Source organism: Oryx dammah, unplaced genomic scaffold, assembly GCF_014754425.2.
Source record: "Oryx dammah isolate SB20612 unplaced genomic scaffold, SCBI_Odam_1.1 HiC_scaffold_24, whole genome shotgun sequence".
NCBI lineage: Eukaryota > Metazoa > Chordata > Mammalia > Artiodactyla > Bovidae > Oryx > Oryx dammah.
In genome coordinates, this window is record NW_024070208.1 from 21115937 (window position 1) to 21130643 (window position 14707).

Genomic DNA, 14707 nt, shown 5'->3' on the forward strand with positions numbered 1-14707 from the left:
TTGTTACTTAGGCTTATGAGTTTTAAAAAGAGTGACCAGATATATACAAAGACTTTCAGATGCCATGCTGCCCAGATTCTAGAATTTTTGGTCGTTGACCACGGATCTTCTGTCAAGGTCTTTGAGGACAAAATTGATCTAATTCATTTTATTTTTTTGGCTGCACCGCGTGGCATATGGGATCTTGATTCCCTGACTAGGGATTGAACCCATGCCCCTACAGTGGAAGTACAGATTCTTAACCACTGGACCACCAGAAAAGTCCCCAATGCTCTCATTCTATGTGAACAGAATCATTTATCTTTCTCTTGTGTATAATTTTAGATGGAAAATGGAACCAAACTCAGACGTTTATAGAAAACTGTAATCCCCCATCAAAGTTGCGTAACATATACAATGTCCATTCCATAAACTGTAGTTATGTGTGAGAGTTAGAGATGATTCCTTCTAGATGAATAAACCATTTTGTCCAAATGGCAATAAATTTCACCCCCTCCCCTTTTCACTAATTCCTATGAGCAATGTTTATTCTCCAAAGATCCCATTTGATTCCTGCATACATTCTTGTAAACATTATTTGATGCAGGAGATTTATAGCAAAACTGACTGCCTACCTGTGCCCCAGAACCTGAGCATAGTCCTGACCTTTATTTTTAAGCCAAAATCTTATCACATCAACTCCTCTTCTCTGCTTGCTCACTGGACTCTAGAACTAGCAGCCCTCTAATGACAAAAGCAAGATATGAACCAAATCGAGTTCTGCCCTTGACTTCACAAGGGAGTTAATCATACCCAGAACCTGGCTCAGAGAAGGCAATGAACAAATATTTGCTGGAAGAAAGAATAAAGGACGATAATGTCTAAGGACTTGTGAGCTTGAGTTTTTCTTGAGCTAATCGGAGGACTCTGATAGACTTAAGATCCTCGAATGACAAGCTGAGGATGTGACTGACTTGTTTCTGCTTTCAGTCGCTAATTTGTTGAGACCCACCCTGTTCTAGGAATAGTAGCCTCACTTCTTCTTGACCAAATGCACTTGGAGGCTCCTCTGTTCTTGGTCTCTTAAGGAGCAAGTTCCCTGGTCAGTCTCTGCCCAGGTCAGGGCTGGTGTAAGGGTGGTCTGTGGTGGCATCAAGGTTACTAGTAAAGAGAAAGCCAAGGGGGTGCAGAAACATCCACTCTCTTCCTCCTTCTCTTTTCTCTCACTCTTTCACCCTAATCGCCACCATTTCCCATTGGTTGTTTCCCACTTCCCCCTCTTTCTATTCTGTCCTCTTAGTTCCTCTGCAGAAAACTCCTGAAGAGTTGGTTTTCCTCTGAGATATAGACGAACCTAATTCGTGTGGATTACAATAAACTGTGGAAAATTCTGAAAGAGATGAGAATACCAGACCACCTGACCTGCCTCTTGAGAAATCTGTATGCAGGTCAGGAAGCAACAGGTAGAACTGGACATGGAACAACAGACTGGTTCCAAATAGGAAAAGGAGGACGTCAAGGCTGTATATTGTCACCCTGCTTATTTAACTTCTATGCAGAGTACATCATGGGAAACGCTGGACTGGAAGAAACACAAGCTGGAATCAAGATTGCTGGGAGAAATATCAATAACCTCAGATATGCAGATGACACCACCCTTATGGCAGAAAGTGAAGAGGAACTAAAAAGCCTCTTGAAGAAAGTGAAAGAGGAGAGTGAAAAACTTGGCTTAAAGCTCAACATTCAGAAAATGAAGATCATGGCATCTGGTCCCATCACTTCATGGGAAATAGATGGGGAAACAGTGGAAACAGTGTCAGACTTTATTTTGGGGGGCTCCAAAATCACTGCAGATGGTGACTGCAGCCATGAAATTAACAGACGCTTACTCCTTGGAAGAAAAGTTATGACCAACCTAGATAGCATATTGAAAAGAAGAGACATTACTTTGCTGACTAAGGTCCATCTAGTCAAGGCTATGGTTTTTCCTGTGGTCATGTATGGATGTGAGAGTTGGACTGTGAAGAAGGCTGAGTGCCGAAGGATTGATGCTTTTGAACTGTGGTGTTGGAGAAGACTCTTGAGAGTCCCTTGGACTGCAAGGAGATCCAACCAGTCCATTCTGAAGGAGATCAGCCCTGGGTGTTTTTTGGAAGGAATGATGCTAAAGCTGAAACTCCAGTACTTTGGCCACCTCATGGGAAGAAGTGACTCATTGGAAAAGACTGTGATGCTGGGAGGGATTGAGGGCAGGAGGAGAAGGGGACGACAGAGGATGAGATGGCTGGATGGCATCACGGACTCGATGGACGTGAGTCTGAGTGAACTCTGGGAGATGGTGATGGACAGGGAGGCCTGGCGTGCTGCCATTCATGGGGTCGCAAAGAGTCGGACACAACTGAGAGACTGAACTGAAGTGAACTGAATTCTTGTTTCTTGCTGGCAGGAAATCAAAATGGTATAGCCACTTTGGAAGAGAGTTGGGCAGTTTTTTACAACAATAACATACTTTTACCATACAATCGAGCAACCTGGCTTCTTAGCATTTAGCCAAAGAAGTTGAAAACTTATGTCTACCCAAAAACCTGAACATGGATGTTTACAGCAGCTTTATTGATCGTTGCCAAGCAATGTTCAGTAGGTGCCAAACCAAGATTCAGTAGGTGAATGGTACATTCAGACAATGGAGTATTATTGAGTGCTAAAAAGAAATGAGCCATCATGACATGAAAAGACATGCAGGAACTTAAGAAAAGCATATTGCTGAGTGAAAGAAGCCAATCTGAAAAGCGTGTATACTGTATGATTTCAACTCTAAGGCATTCTGGAAAAAGCAAAACTATGGAGGCAATAAAAAGTTTAGTGGTTGCCAGAAGTTAGGGGCGTGGGGAGAGTGAATAGGCAGAGCACAGGTAATGTTTAGGACAGTGAAACTATTCTGTCTGATACTACAGTGATGGGTACATGTCATTATACTTTTGTCCAAACCCATAGAATGTACCACACTCAGAGGGAACTCTAAGTTAAATAATGGACTCAGTGATAATGAGGTGTCTGTGTCAGTCCATCAGTTCTAACAAAAGTACCGCTGGGGTGGGGGATGTTAGTAGTGAAGATAGGCTGTACATACATGGGGATGGAGGACCTAAGGAAAATCTCTATACTTCTTGCTCAGTTTTGCTGTGAACTTAAAATCGCTCTAAAAACTAAAGTCTATTAAAAACATATTGTTAGATGACAACAGTAACTAGTGAGTGTTAGGCGCTCAGTCGCGTCCGACTCTTTGTGACCTCATGTCCTGTAACCCGCCAGGGTCCTCTGTCCATGGAACTCTCCAGGCAAGAATACTGGAGTGGGTTGCCATGCCCTTCTCCAGGGGATCTGCCTGACCCAGGGATCGAACCCAGTTCTCCTGCATTGCAGGCAGATTCCTTACCATCTGAGCCACCAGGGAAGAGCAGTTAGATGATACAGGTATATATTAATAGGTTAGATATAAATAGATAAAAATTAGATATAATTAGATACAATTTAATAAGATATAAATTAGATAAAATGAGCCTTTACTTCAGCCCTTTCGGTATGTGAAAAACTGTTGTTAGCCCAAGCTTGCCTGGGTTAGAGAGGAGCAGGGAGGATTGAAGAGGAAGAGTGAGGAAGAAGCCGTGCAGAAGCCTTTGTTAGCTTCCAGCACAGGTGAGTAGGGAAAAAGTCACAGCCTGTGTTCTGTTACTCAATGGGCTGCCCACACACACACACACACACATACACACACACACACACACACACACAAAGACACTGGACTGATCAGAAATGATGGATGCTACCAGCTGAAGAGCGAGCAGGCTGGCTAGTGTCTCACTCTGAGAAATGTAAGGCCATGGGCGATCCCAGCGCTCTGTATCTTGGATCACTTTTCCTGTGCCCTTCCATCGGATTCCCAGGTCTGTGTTTTCCAGATTACTCTAGCCATTGAGGGCCATCTGGATTAGCATCACCCGAAACGCTTTATAAAAATTCAGATTCTCAGATCAAGCTCCCAGGAAACCAAATGCAGCCATTCAGGGATAGTTCAGGAACTTTCAAAAAGTGCCCAAGGCACTCCAGTGCAACCGGGTTTTAGGAGCAAAAATAAAAAGATCCTTGCCGCGGGGGTCCTAGTGCCTGCTGCTGGGAAGGGAATGGGGAAGGCAGGAAGAAAACAAGGGAGGAGGGATGTTTATCTGATGTTCTGGATGTCATTTAAAAGATACACTTTTGGAGAAGCATCATTTGTATGGAAGCGCTATGCCAGGGGACTGTGAGTTTTGCACTGTAGGGATTTTGTGAGCCTGCCCAAAACCCACCAATGCAAAACTGAGTCAGCAAGAAAGTTCAGAGTTCAAAATAATGAATGCTAGACAATGACCTTCTAATAAAGGTGGAATCTCTATTCTCAGATTTTTACCTTTTGAAAAGTTGGAACTTCTGCTGAAAGATGATGTGGCCCTGACTTGCGACCCAGTTCTTTTTTCTTTTAAAAATTGGTTTATTTGAAAAATCAAAACTAAAACAATTTTATTTATTTAGCTGCACCAGGTCTTAGTTGCACCATGTGGGATCTAATTCCCCAATCAGGGATCGAACCTGGGCCCCCTGCATTGTGAGTAGAGCCTTAGTCACTGGGCCAACAGGGAAGTCTTCACGATCCACTTCTGTGAGTTAGCTTTCTCCTTCATTTTAAGAGCAAGTCATCACCGCCCCTTTCCTGCTATCCCTGTGTTCTCCCTGTGGTTCCTTTCCGAGTCCTTCTCAGCTTCCCCCACTTCCTCGAGGGCAGCCCCGTGCCAGACCCTGGCCTGTTCCCTCAAATGAATGATCTTATTCATGTTTCACAACAACCCTGTGAGGTTGGGGCTGTCATTATTCACATTACAGAGGAAGAAAGGGAGGATCCAGCAGATTCAGTGACTTGCTGAACGACACACTGGTAAGTGGCTCTCCTCCTACCTGGCCCCCTAGTTCTTGACACCTAGGACTCCGTCTAGGCCTCCTGCTCAGAACACCAGCCCTTTAGATCCAGACCCTGCGTTGCTTTTCTAAGTTGTCGCTGTAGATTTGAATGCCCTGCTCTTGAACCCAAGCCTGGAGGTGGGTGTCCCAGCTACTTACTGACTGCCTCTCAGAGCAGTATCCCAGACCTCTGTGTGTCTTTCCTCGGATGAGGCCGGATGCCCAGATCGCTGCTGCATTAGTGAAAGCCCAACTCTTTTCTTGTGTTTCTTCTGTAATTCTGACACGACTTCCACATGCACACTTCTGACACCAGCTATGTGGGGTTAGGCTCCCATCAAGCAATTCTCTGACCCGCGCTGGGTATCCTATACTTTAACTCCATTTGGATAGTCTCTATAGCACCAGTTCCCACAGGTTAAGGGCTCAGTCCCACGAGACTGCTTCAGATGCCCATTGCAAATAGTAAGTCCCCAGCCCCCCACCCCCAACTTTTGTCCACTTTGGCTGTAAACCAGAGCTTCCTACCAGCCCTCCTCTAATTCAAGTGGTTTGCTAGAGGGGCTCACATAACTCAGGGAAACACATTTACTATTTTACTAAAGGATCTGATAAAGGATACAGATGAGCAGCGAGATGAAGAGATGCATAGGCTGAGGTCTGGGAAGGTGCTAAGTGCAGGAGCTTTGGTCCCTGTGGTGATGGGGATCCATCACCCTCCTGGTGTGACTGTGTTCACCAGCCTCAAAGCTCACTGAACCCCTCTACTCTCGAGAGTTTATGGAGGCTTCCTCACGTGCTGTTGTTCAGGCACTCAGTCATGTCCACCTCTTTGAGACCCCATGGACTGCAGCACGCCAGGCTTCCCTGTCCTTCACTATCTCCCAGAGTTTGCTCAAATTCAATTCCATTGAGTTGGTGATGCTGTCTGTCTTATCCTCTGTGTCTTCTCCTTTTGCCTTCAATCTTCCCCAGCATCAGTGTCTTTTCCTCACATAGGCATGAACAATTATTAACTTTACTTCCAGCCCTTCTCCTCTCGTGGATGTGGGTGGTTATGGGGTGAGGAAGGGGATGTGTCTGCAAGTTTCTAAACATAGCTTGCTTTTTCTGGTGACCACACTTATTCGAACAAGAAACGCTCCTAATGCTTATCACTTCGGAAATTACAAGGCTCTTCAGAATTCTGTGTCAGAAACCAGGGCAGAGACCAATATATATATTTCTTACTATTTACACCTGCCCAGCTTTCTGTCCCCAGACTATGTTGCTGAGGATGAAACAGAAAAATCCATGCTGTTTACTATTAAGAAAACTTTGACACCTCTCTGAGCCTTTTCCCTGGAAGACCTTGTTCCCTAGAATTGGCCATCCAAGAGTGACAAGTCAGTCCAAAACAAGTTGCCTTGGTCCAATTATTAAGCCTAATTCCTTTCTTTTAATCCTCTCCTAAAAGTTCACCAGATGGTCAATCCCAAAATCAGGTTGATTATATTCTTTGCAGCCAAAGATGGAGAAGCTCTATACAGTCAGCAAAAACAAGACCAGGAGCTGACTGTGGCTCAGATCATGAACTCCTTATTGCCAAATTCAGACTGAAATTGAAGAAAGTAGGGAAAACCACTAGACCATTCAGGTATGACCTAAATCAAATCCCTTATGATTATACAATGGAAGGGACAAATAGATTCAAAGGATTAGATCTGATAGACAGAGTGCCTAAAGAACTATGGACGGAGGTTTGTGACATTGTACAGGAGGCAGGGATCAAGACCATCCCCAAGAAAAAGAAATGAAAAAGGCAAAATGGTTTTCTGAGGAGGCCTTACAAATAGCTGAGAAAAGAAGAGAAGTGAAAGGCAAAGGAGAAAAGGAAAGATAGTCATCTGAATGCAGAGTTCCAAAGAATAGCAAGGAGAGATAACAAAGCCTTCCTCAGTGATCAGTGCAAAGAAATAGAGGAAAACAATAGAATGGGAAAGACTAGAGATCTTTTCAACAACATTAGAGATACCAAAGGAACATTTCATGCAAAGATGGGCACAATAAAGGACAGAAATGGTATGGACCTAACAGAAGCAGAAGATATTAAGAAGAGGTGGCAAGAATACACAGAAGAACTGTACAAAAAAGATCTTCACGACCCAGATAATCACGATGGTGTGATTACTCACCTAGAGCCAGACATCCTGGAATGCAAAGTCAAATGGACCTTAGGAAGCATCACTGTGAACAAAGCTAGTGGAGGTGATGGAATTCCAGTTGAGCTATTTCAAATCCTGAAAGATGATGCTGTGAAAGTGCTGCACTCAATATGTCAGGAAAATTGGAAAACTTAGCAGTGGCCACAGGACTGGAAAAGGTCAGTTTTCATTCCAGTCCCAAAGAAAGGCAATGCCAAAGAAGGCTCAAACTACCGCACAATTGCACTCATCTCACATACTAGCAAAGTAATGCTCAAAATTCTCCAAGCCACGCTTCAGCAATACGTGAACCATGAACTTCCAGATGTTCAGGCTGGTTTTAGAAAAGGCAGAGGAACCAGAGATCAGATTGCCAACATCTGCTGGATCATGGAAAAAGGAAGAGAGTTCCAGTAAAACATCTACTTCTGCTTTCTTGACTATGCCAAAGCCTTTGACTGTGTAGATCATAATAAACTGTGGAAAATTCTTAAAAAGAGATGGGAATACCTGATCACCTTACCTGCCTCCTGAGAAATCTGTATGCAGGTCAAGAAGCAACAGTTAGAACCAGACATGGATCAACAGACTGCTTCCAAATCGGGAAAGGAGTACATCAAGGCTGTATATTGTCATCCTGCTTATTGAACTTATATGCAGAGTACATCATGAGAAATGCTGGGCTGGATGAAGCTCAAGCTGGAATCAAGATTGCTGGGAGAGATATCAATAACCTCAGATATGCAGATGACACCACCCTTATGGTAGAAAGTGAAGAGAAACTAAAGAGTCTCTTGATGAAAGTGAAAAAGAAGAGTGAAAATGTTAGCTTAAAACTCAATATTCAAAAAACAAAGATCATGGCATCTGGTTCCATCAGTTCATGGCAAATAAATGGGGAAACAATGGAAACAGTAACAGACTTTATTTTCTTGGGCTCCCAAATCACTGCAGATGGTGATTGCAGCCATGAAATTAAAAGATGCTTGCTCCTTGGAAGAAAAGCTATGACCAACTAAGACAGCATATTAAAAAGCAGAGACATTACTCTGCTGATAAAGGTCCATCTAGTCAAAGCTATGGCTTTTCCAGTAGTCACGTATGGATGTGAGAGTTGGGCTATAAAGAAAGCTGAGCACCAAAGAATTGATGCTTTTGAACTGTGGTGTTAGAGAAGATTCTTGAGAGTCCCTTGGCCAGCAAGGAGTCCATCCTGAAGGAGATTAGTCCTGAGTATTCATTGGAAGGACTGATGTTGAAGCTGAAACTCCAACACTTTGGCCATCTCATGCAAAGAACTGACTCACTGAAAAAGACCCTGATGCTGGGAAAGACTGAAGACAGGAGGAGAAGGGGATGACAGAGGATGAGATGGGTGGATGGCATCACCGACTCAATGGACATGAGTTTGAGCAAGCTCCAGGAGCTGGTGAAGGACAGGGAGGCCTGGCGTGTTGCGGTCCATGGGGTGGCAGAGTTGGACAGGACTGAGCGACTGGACTGAACTGAAGAGCTCCGTGCCCTGCTGGGGCGGCAGCCTCCTTTCTGTTTCCCAGATCAGTGTCATCCAAACTGCCGCCTGTGGAACCCTGAAAACTTGTCAAGAAGTACACGGACATCTTCAAAATTTTTGTGTTTTGTCTAAAACCGATTTTCCTGAGGATGTGTCTGCATTTATATTAGATGTTCTCCCATTTCATAAACTTTGTTGTTGCTGTTGTTTAATCACTAAGTCATGTCCAACTCTTTTGCGAGCCCATGGACTATAGCCCACCTGGCTTCTCTGTCCTTGGGATTTCCCAGGCAAGAACAGTGGAGTGGATGGCTATTTCCTTCTCCATGGGATCTTCCTGACACAGGGATTGAGCCTAGGTCTCCTACATTGGTAGGTGGATTCTTTAACACTGAGCTACTTGCTTTAGATGGAGTTGATAATGGCAACAGAGAGATACTACAAAATATTGAGTTGGGGAAAAACTTTTGTACTGAGATATAATTGACATATTATTTTCAGGTGTACAATATCATGATTCAATACTTGAATATATTGTGACATGATCAGGCCAAGTCTAGTTATCATCCACCACCACACATAGTTACAACTCAATTTTTCCCCCTGGATGAGAACTTTTAAGATTGACTCTTTTGGCAACTTTCAAATATGGAATTCAGTATTATTAACTATAGCTAGCATGCTGTACACTACATGTGCACTAGGACTTGTTTATTTTATAGCTGAAAGTTTGTACATTTTTGACTCCCTTCACCCATTTCATCCACCCTCTGATTTCCTGGAGGAAACTTTAATGGTCAATAAGGCAACTTAACCCACAGGTCTCTCTGGTCTCCCTTGTAAGTATTCCTGATAAGAGAGAAGAAACAAGGATATTTTGACTTATCTTAAGGTGTTTTGGATTCTATAAAGTAGACCACAGCAATGCATATGTCTTTTTGAATTAATGTTTTCATTTTCTTCAGAAAAACACCGAGGTGAAATTGCTGGATCATGCAGTAGTTTTGGAGAAGGAAATGGCAACCCACTCCAGTGTTCCTGCCTGGAGAATCCCAGGGACGGGGGAGCCTAGTCGGCTGGTGTCTCTGGGGTCGCATAGAGTCGGACACGACTGAAGCAACTTAGCAGCAGCAGCAGCAGCAGTTTTATTTTTGTTTTTGAAGAATCTTCATACTGTTTTTCACAGTGGCTGCACCAATTTACATTTCCACCATAAGTGCACAAGGATTATGCATCCTTGCCAACACTTGTTATCTACTGTATTTTTGATAATAACCATTCTGACAGGTGTGAAGTGATATCTCATATGATATTGAACTCAACTACAGCTAATAATCTGTCTTACAAGATATATTTCATTTTATTTTTATAATTTTCCTCAAAATGCTTATTGATAATTATTTATTTGAATGGAAAAATGAAGTAAAAACTTTTTCTGACAGAAATTTCCCTGATTCATCTGACAAAAGGATTTAGAAAACTAGGCTACAGGGTGATCTTCTATAAAAATCTGCTGTTCTCAGAGTTGGAGAAAACTATATGTAAGCATGGGATGAGATAAAAGCACTTTATAAAAAAATTGTATTAGTAAATATATACTCAATTTAAAACATTAAAAAGTTCCCAATTCTTTTTTAGTATATATGGTTAAACAAAATGCCTTTAAGTGACAAAATAACAGATAAAAATAGCAGTTATATAATATGTTTTGGTATATTATAATAAATGTGCAAAAATTCTTTTCACAAGTCAGATGGTTTCCAATATTTTGCTTTCAATAAAACCCATGAAAGCATCATAGAATCTGTCAGTAATTCATCAAAAGTAATATTGGATAATAGACAACTGTAATTCATATAGCATAAAATTTACCATTTTAAAGTGTACAATTCAGTGACTTTTAGAATATCCACAAATTTGTGCAATCACTATGATAATTTTAAAACATTTTTATTATCTGAAAAAGAAATCAAACATTCCTTAGCCATCAAAATTGGGCCCCCTTCCTTCTTTTCCCCCATATCCCCCCACGCTACTAGCAATTACTAATCAGCTTTCTGGGTCTGCAGATTTGCCTATTGTGAGCATTTCATATAAATAGAATCTTACAATATTTAATAACTACTTAACAACATGCTTCCTGATGTACCAGGTACTAGTCTAAAAGGAACACAATGATGAGCAAGCAGACAGTTATCTCCTTTCCCAGCGTTTCTCTTCTAGAAGAGGAAGACTGAAAACCCAATAAGAAACACATGATTATTTGGGGCAGAAGTAAGTACTGGGAAGAAAATAAACCCAGGTAATATGCTCAGAAGTGCTATGAAGAGGTAAGGTTCATGTGGGAGTGTAAGACTGTTTAAGGAGCCAACATTGGAACTGAAGCCTCAGTGGTGAGAAGAAAGTAGCTGAAAGGTGAACCCTGTTGGTGCAAAGGCCACCAGGAGGAAGGAGGTTGGTGTTTCTGGGAATTTCCAAACCAGGGCTTGCAAACTACTGAGCAGAAGAGGTGAGCTTGCAGAGTCATTTCATCCTAAGTGCAATGGTAAGGCGTTGATGTGTTTGAAGAAGAGGAGGAAATGATCTGGTTTATATTTTAAAACAAAATCCTTCTGGCCACTGAGATCAAAATGGATTGTATGGGTTCAAAAGGAGAAACAGAGAAAGCAGTTAGACTTCATGTGGCAGTACAGGCCAGAGATTATGGTGACCTAGGGTGGAGATGATATAAATGGGAAAATTCAAGATACATTTTGGAGGTAGAGCTGATAGTGCTTGTGAATGGTCTAGATAGAACTGCGAGAAAAAGAAAAGGATTAAGGATGACTCCTAGGATCTTAGTTTCGAACAACTGCGTGAAAGATGTAATCGATTTAAAGCTACTGTTGGGAGTGTTTGGAACACCTATTAAACAGTTAAGTGACAATGTAGAGTAGCATTAGATATGTGAGTTCAGAAATGTGGTCAGGGTAGAGATTATTACTGGAACCAAGAGCATATGGATGGTATTTAAAACCATTGCGGCAGGCTGAATACTGTCCCTTAAATATGTCCATGTCCTAATTCCTGGAAACTTAAAGAACCTAGCGTGTATGAACACACTTAAAAATCTGTCATTTGTGGAACGTCTCTGGTAGTCCAGTGAGGAAGACTCTGCACCCCAATGCAGGGGGTCCGGGTCTGATCACTGTTCAGGGAACTAGATCCCACATGTCGCAACTAAAAACGTACCTCGTGCCACAACTAAAACCCTGTGCAGCCAAATAAATAAAAATAAATATTAAAACAATCTGTCATTTGTAAGTCTAAAAACAACCACCCAAGGTAGGTTTTATTATCCTACATTTAGTAGATGGTCAGCTAGAGGCTCAGAGAAGTGGAATACCTTGTTCTAGGTTACAAAGCTGGAAAATATCTCAACCTCCCTTTCAAGTGCCTTACAGAATTTCTATGAAGATGGGAGGTGGTAAAGAAACAGAGACCTATCACCAAAGCTGTGCCAAAACTGGCCCTATAAGACAGGCATTTCTACAAGGCCCATCCCGTTTTTTGTCCAGCTCTGGCATATTATTTTTCTCCCCTCCAGAGCCCTTGCCAGCCCAGTCACACCACATAGACCAAGATAACTGTGGGAGGGCTAATGGGGTTATTACATAACCAACGACCCCACAAGTCAGGCCCTGTGCCAAGCAACTGACATTCATTCAGTCATTACAATAACTCTCTCCATTGTTTCCAGTGCAAGCTAGAAAGGAAGGATCACTGGGGAATGGGAAGAAGGACCAAGGAGCATGGGTGCCTGAGTTCAAGTCTGGGGGATGCCACAGCCCTAACCTGAAGCTCCAGTTTAACTAAGGGCTAGTAACGCGGCCATCTAAGAAAACGAGGAGGTTGACAACACAGGTCATCTCTAAGCTCCTTCGAAGATGCTTGCATGAGATCTTTTCTCCCCGACTTCTGGCGCTCCACTATTACGGGCAGTGGCAGGAGTACGGCGACAGTCCGCTCCAACGAGGGCTGCCCTTTGGTTCTCTGTTTTAGAGGACGTTGCAGGCAGTGATTCCGAGGCCACCAAGCTCCCCAGGACAGGAAGGATAAGTAGGCGATAGGTCATCTCAGGACAAGGGAAAGGCAGCTCTGAAGAACTACTACTCCCAGGAGACCACGGGGTACCACTCGGCAGCCCGGGGCAGATGCGTGTTGGGAGCAGCTAAGCATGCTCGGTGGTCAGGCCCCCGCCCCGCGAGGGACAGATTACTCGTGCGCATGCCCAATCTCGCGCCAACGCGTTCAGCTTCTTTCCTTCCTGCGGGATTCTTTTCTTTCCGGCCTCGCCCAGGCTAGCTTTTCCCCGCCCCACCAACGCCCCCTTTTCAGGGATTTTTGCGGTGGGCGGGACACCCCAAGCGCGTTCCCAGGAGTGTGTACGCGCGCGTTCACGAGAGATGAAAGAGGGAGGGCACTAAACACTGGGTGTGGAAGATGACCGGGGACTACGGGTGACGGAAGGAGCATGCGCTCTAGAGGCGGTGCGGCGAGGCTACGGGAATGGCGGAGGAGTGGGGCGGAAACGGCCCTAGTGGACGGGCGGCGCACGCGCATTGGGCCGCCAGCGCCCCGCCCCCTTTGTCAGTTTCCCCTCCTCCTCCTCCTCCTCCTCCTCCACCCTCCCGGAAGTGCAGCCGCCCTCGCGCCCACCAGCGGCCACCCCCTGCGGCAGGCCCCGCCCCGTCTGCCCCGCCCCCCGACTCTCCGCCCCCTCCCTCCGGTGGGGGCGCCCGGTTGCAGCGCCGGTCGTGGCGGTTTCGTTGCCCGAAGCCGGGAGCGCGGAGTCGTCCCCGGGGGAGGCGGCCAGGCTATGATCGCGGGTCCCCGGAGGCCCGCTCCGGCCAAACAGAGTCTCTGTCTCAGCTGGTGCCCGCGCTCCAGCGGTCGTCTCAACCCAATCCCGCGGCGCAGTTGGCGGCGGCGCCCCCGGCGCGCCCCCTCCTCCGATGGCGGCAGAGATCCAGCCCAAGCCGCTGACCCGCAAGCCGATCCTGCTGCAGCGGGTCGAGGGCTCTCAGGACGTGGTGAACATGGCCGTGATCGTGCCCAAGGAGGAGGGTGTCATCAGTGTCTCGGAGGACAGGTGAGAACCGCTGCCCCCTCGGCCGCGAGCTGGGGCGGGACAGGCCGGCGGTCCCCGAAGCCCGCTTCTGGGGCCGTGCCTCCACGTCGGCGCGAGGGCGAGAGCGCTCGCCCAAGTTTTTATTCTAATGCGCATCCTGCTGGTGCGGGTTTCCAGCCGCGCAGTCGCCGCCGCTGCGTGGCTCCGGGACCCGGAGCCGGGACGGCGGCATTCTGTTGGGGCTTGCCCGGGTGGCGTCCGCCGGGACCAGGGTGGCTCTTGGACTAACGGTGCGCCGGCCACTGGACCTTGGTCCAGCCCTGAGGACAGTGGAGGGAGAGGGAGGCGCTGCCCGGCCCTGCAGGTGTGTGCGTGGGGAGGATGCTCAGAGCTCTTCTGTAAGATAACTAAGGGGTTTTGAGAACTCTGGTACAGTTCTGAAGGCTCCAGACTGAGGAAAGCAAATGCCACTCCCTTCGCCCAGACATTCTCACCGAATCCAGATCTCCCAGACATCTTCCACTGAATTCAATAAATATTGCAAGTTGTGAAGAGTATCTGGGCTTCTGCCCAGAAGGATAGCTGACTTCTCTCCTTTGCCCTCTTTAAGCTCAAGGGGAAGCTCCTAGAACTTTTGGAGGGACCACTGCTGCAAATAGCTCTGGAGTTCCTTCCCTTTGCTTGCTTCCTTACTTTTTTTTTTTTTTTTGCCTAATTTTGCTTAATTTGCAGAAGTAGAGCCAGTTGTTCTGCTTGTAGTATTCTCCCATGTTTTTTAGACAGTGCCGGTTTTTTTTGTTTGTTTGAACTTAATGTCCTTTAATATGCAAAGATTATGCAGATGGAGCTCATTTCCAGAGGAATGAAGCTTGAATATAGTAGTAATAGTTTTGATCTGGAATTGTTGCTTTTATAGTATCAACTGGTATT

General features: G+C 45.1%; 1 protein-coding gene across 1 annotated transcript in view; it reads left to right on the forward strand.

The window, feature by feature from the left end:
* Positions 1-13432: 13432 nt before the first annotated feature.
* WDFY2 (WD repeat and FYVE domain containing 2) overlaps positions 13433-14707 on the forward strand; it is a 184045-nt gene continuing 182770 nt past the window's right edge. The window contains exon 1 of the mRNA XM_040266963.1: positions 13433-13798. Coding sequence (XP_040122897.1) covers positions 13662-13798 — 137 coding nt within the window. The 5' untranslated portion in view covers positions 13433-13661. The remainder of the gene's footprint in view (positions 13799-14707) is intronic.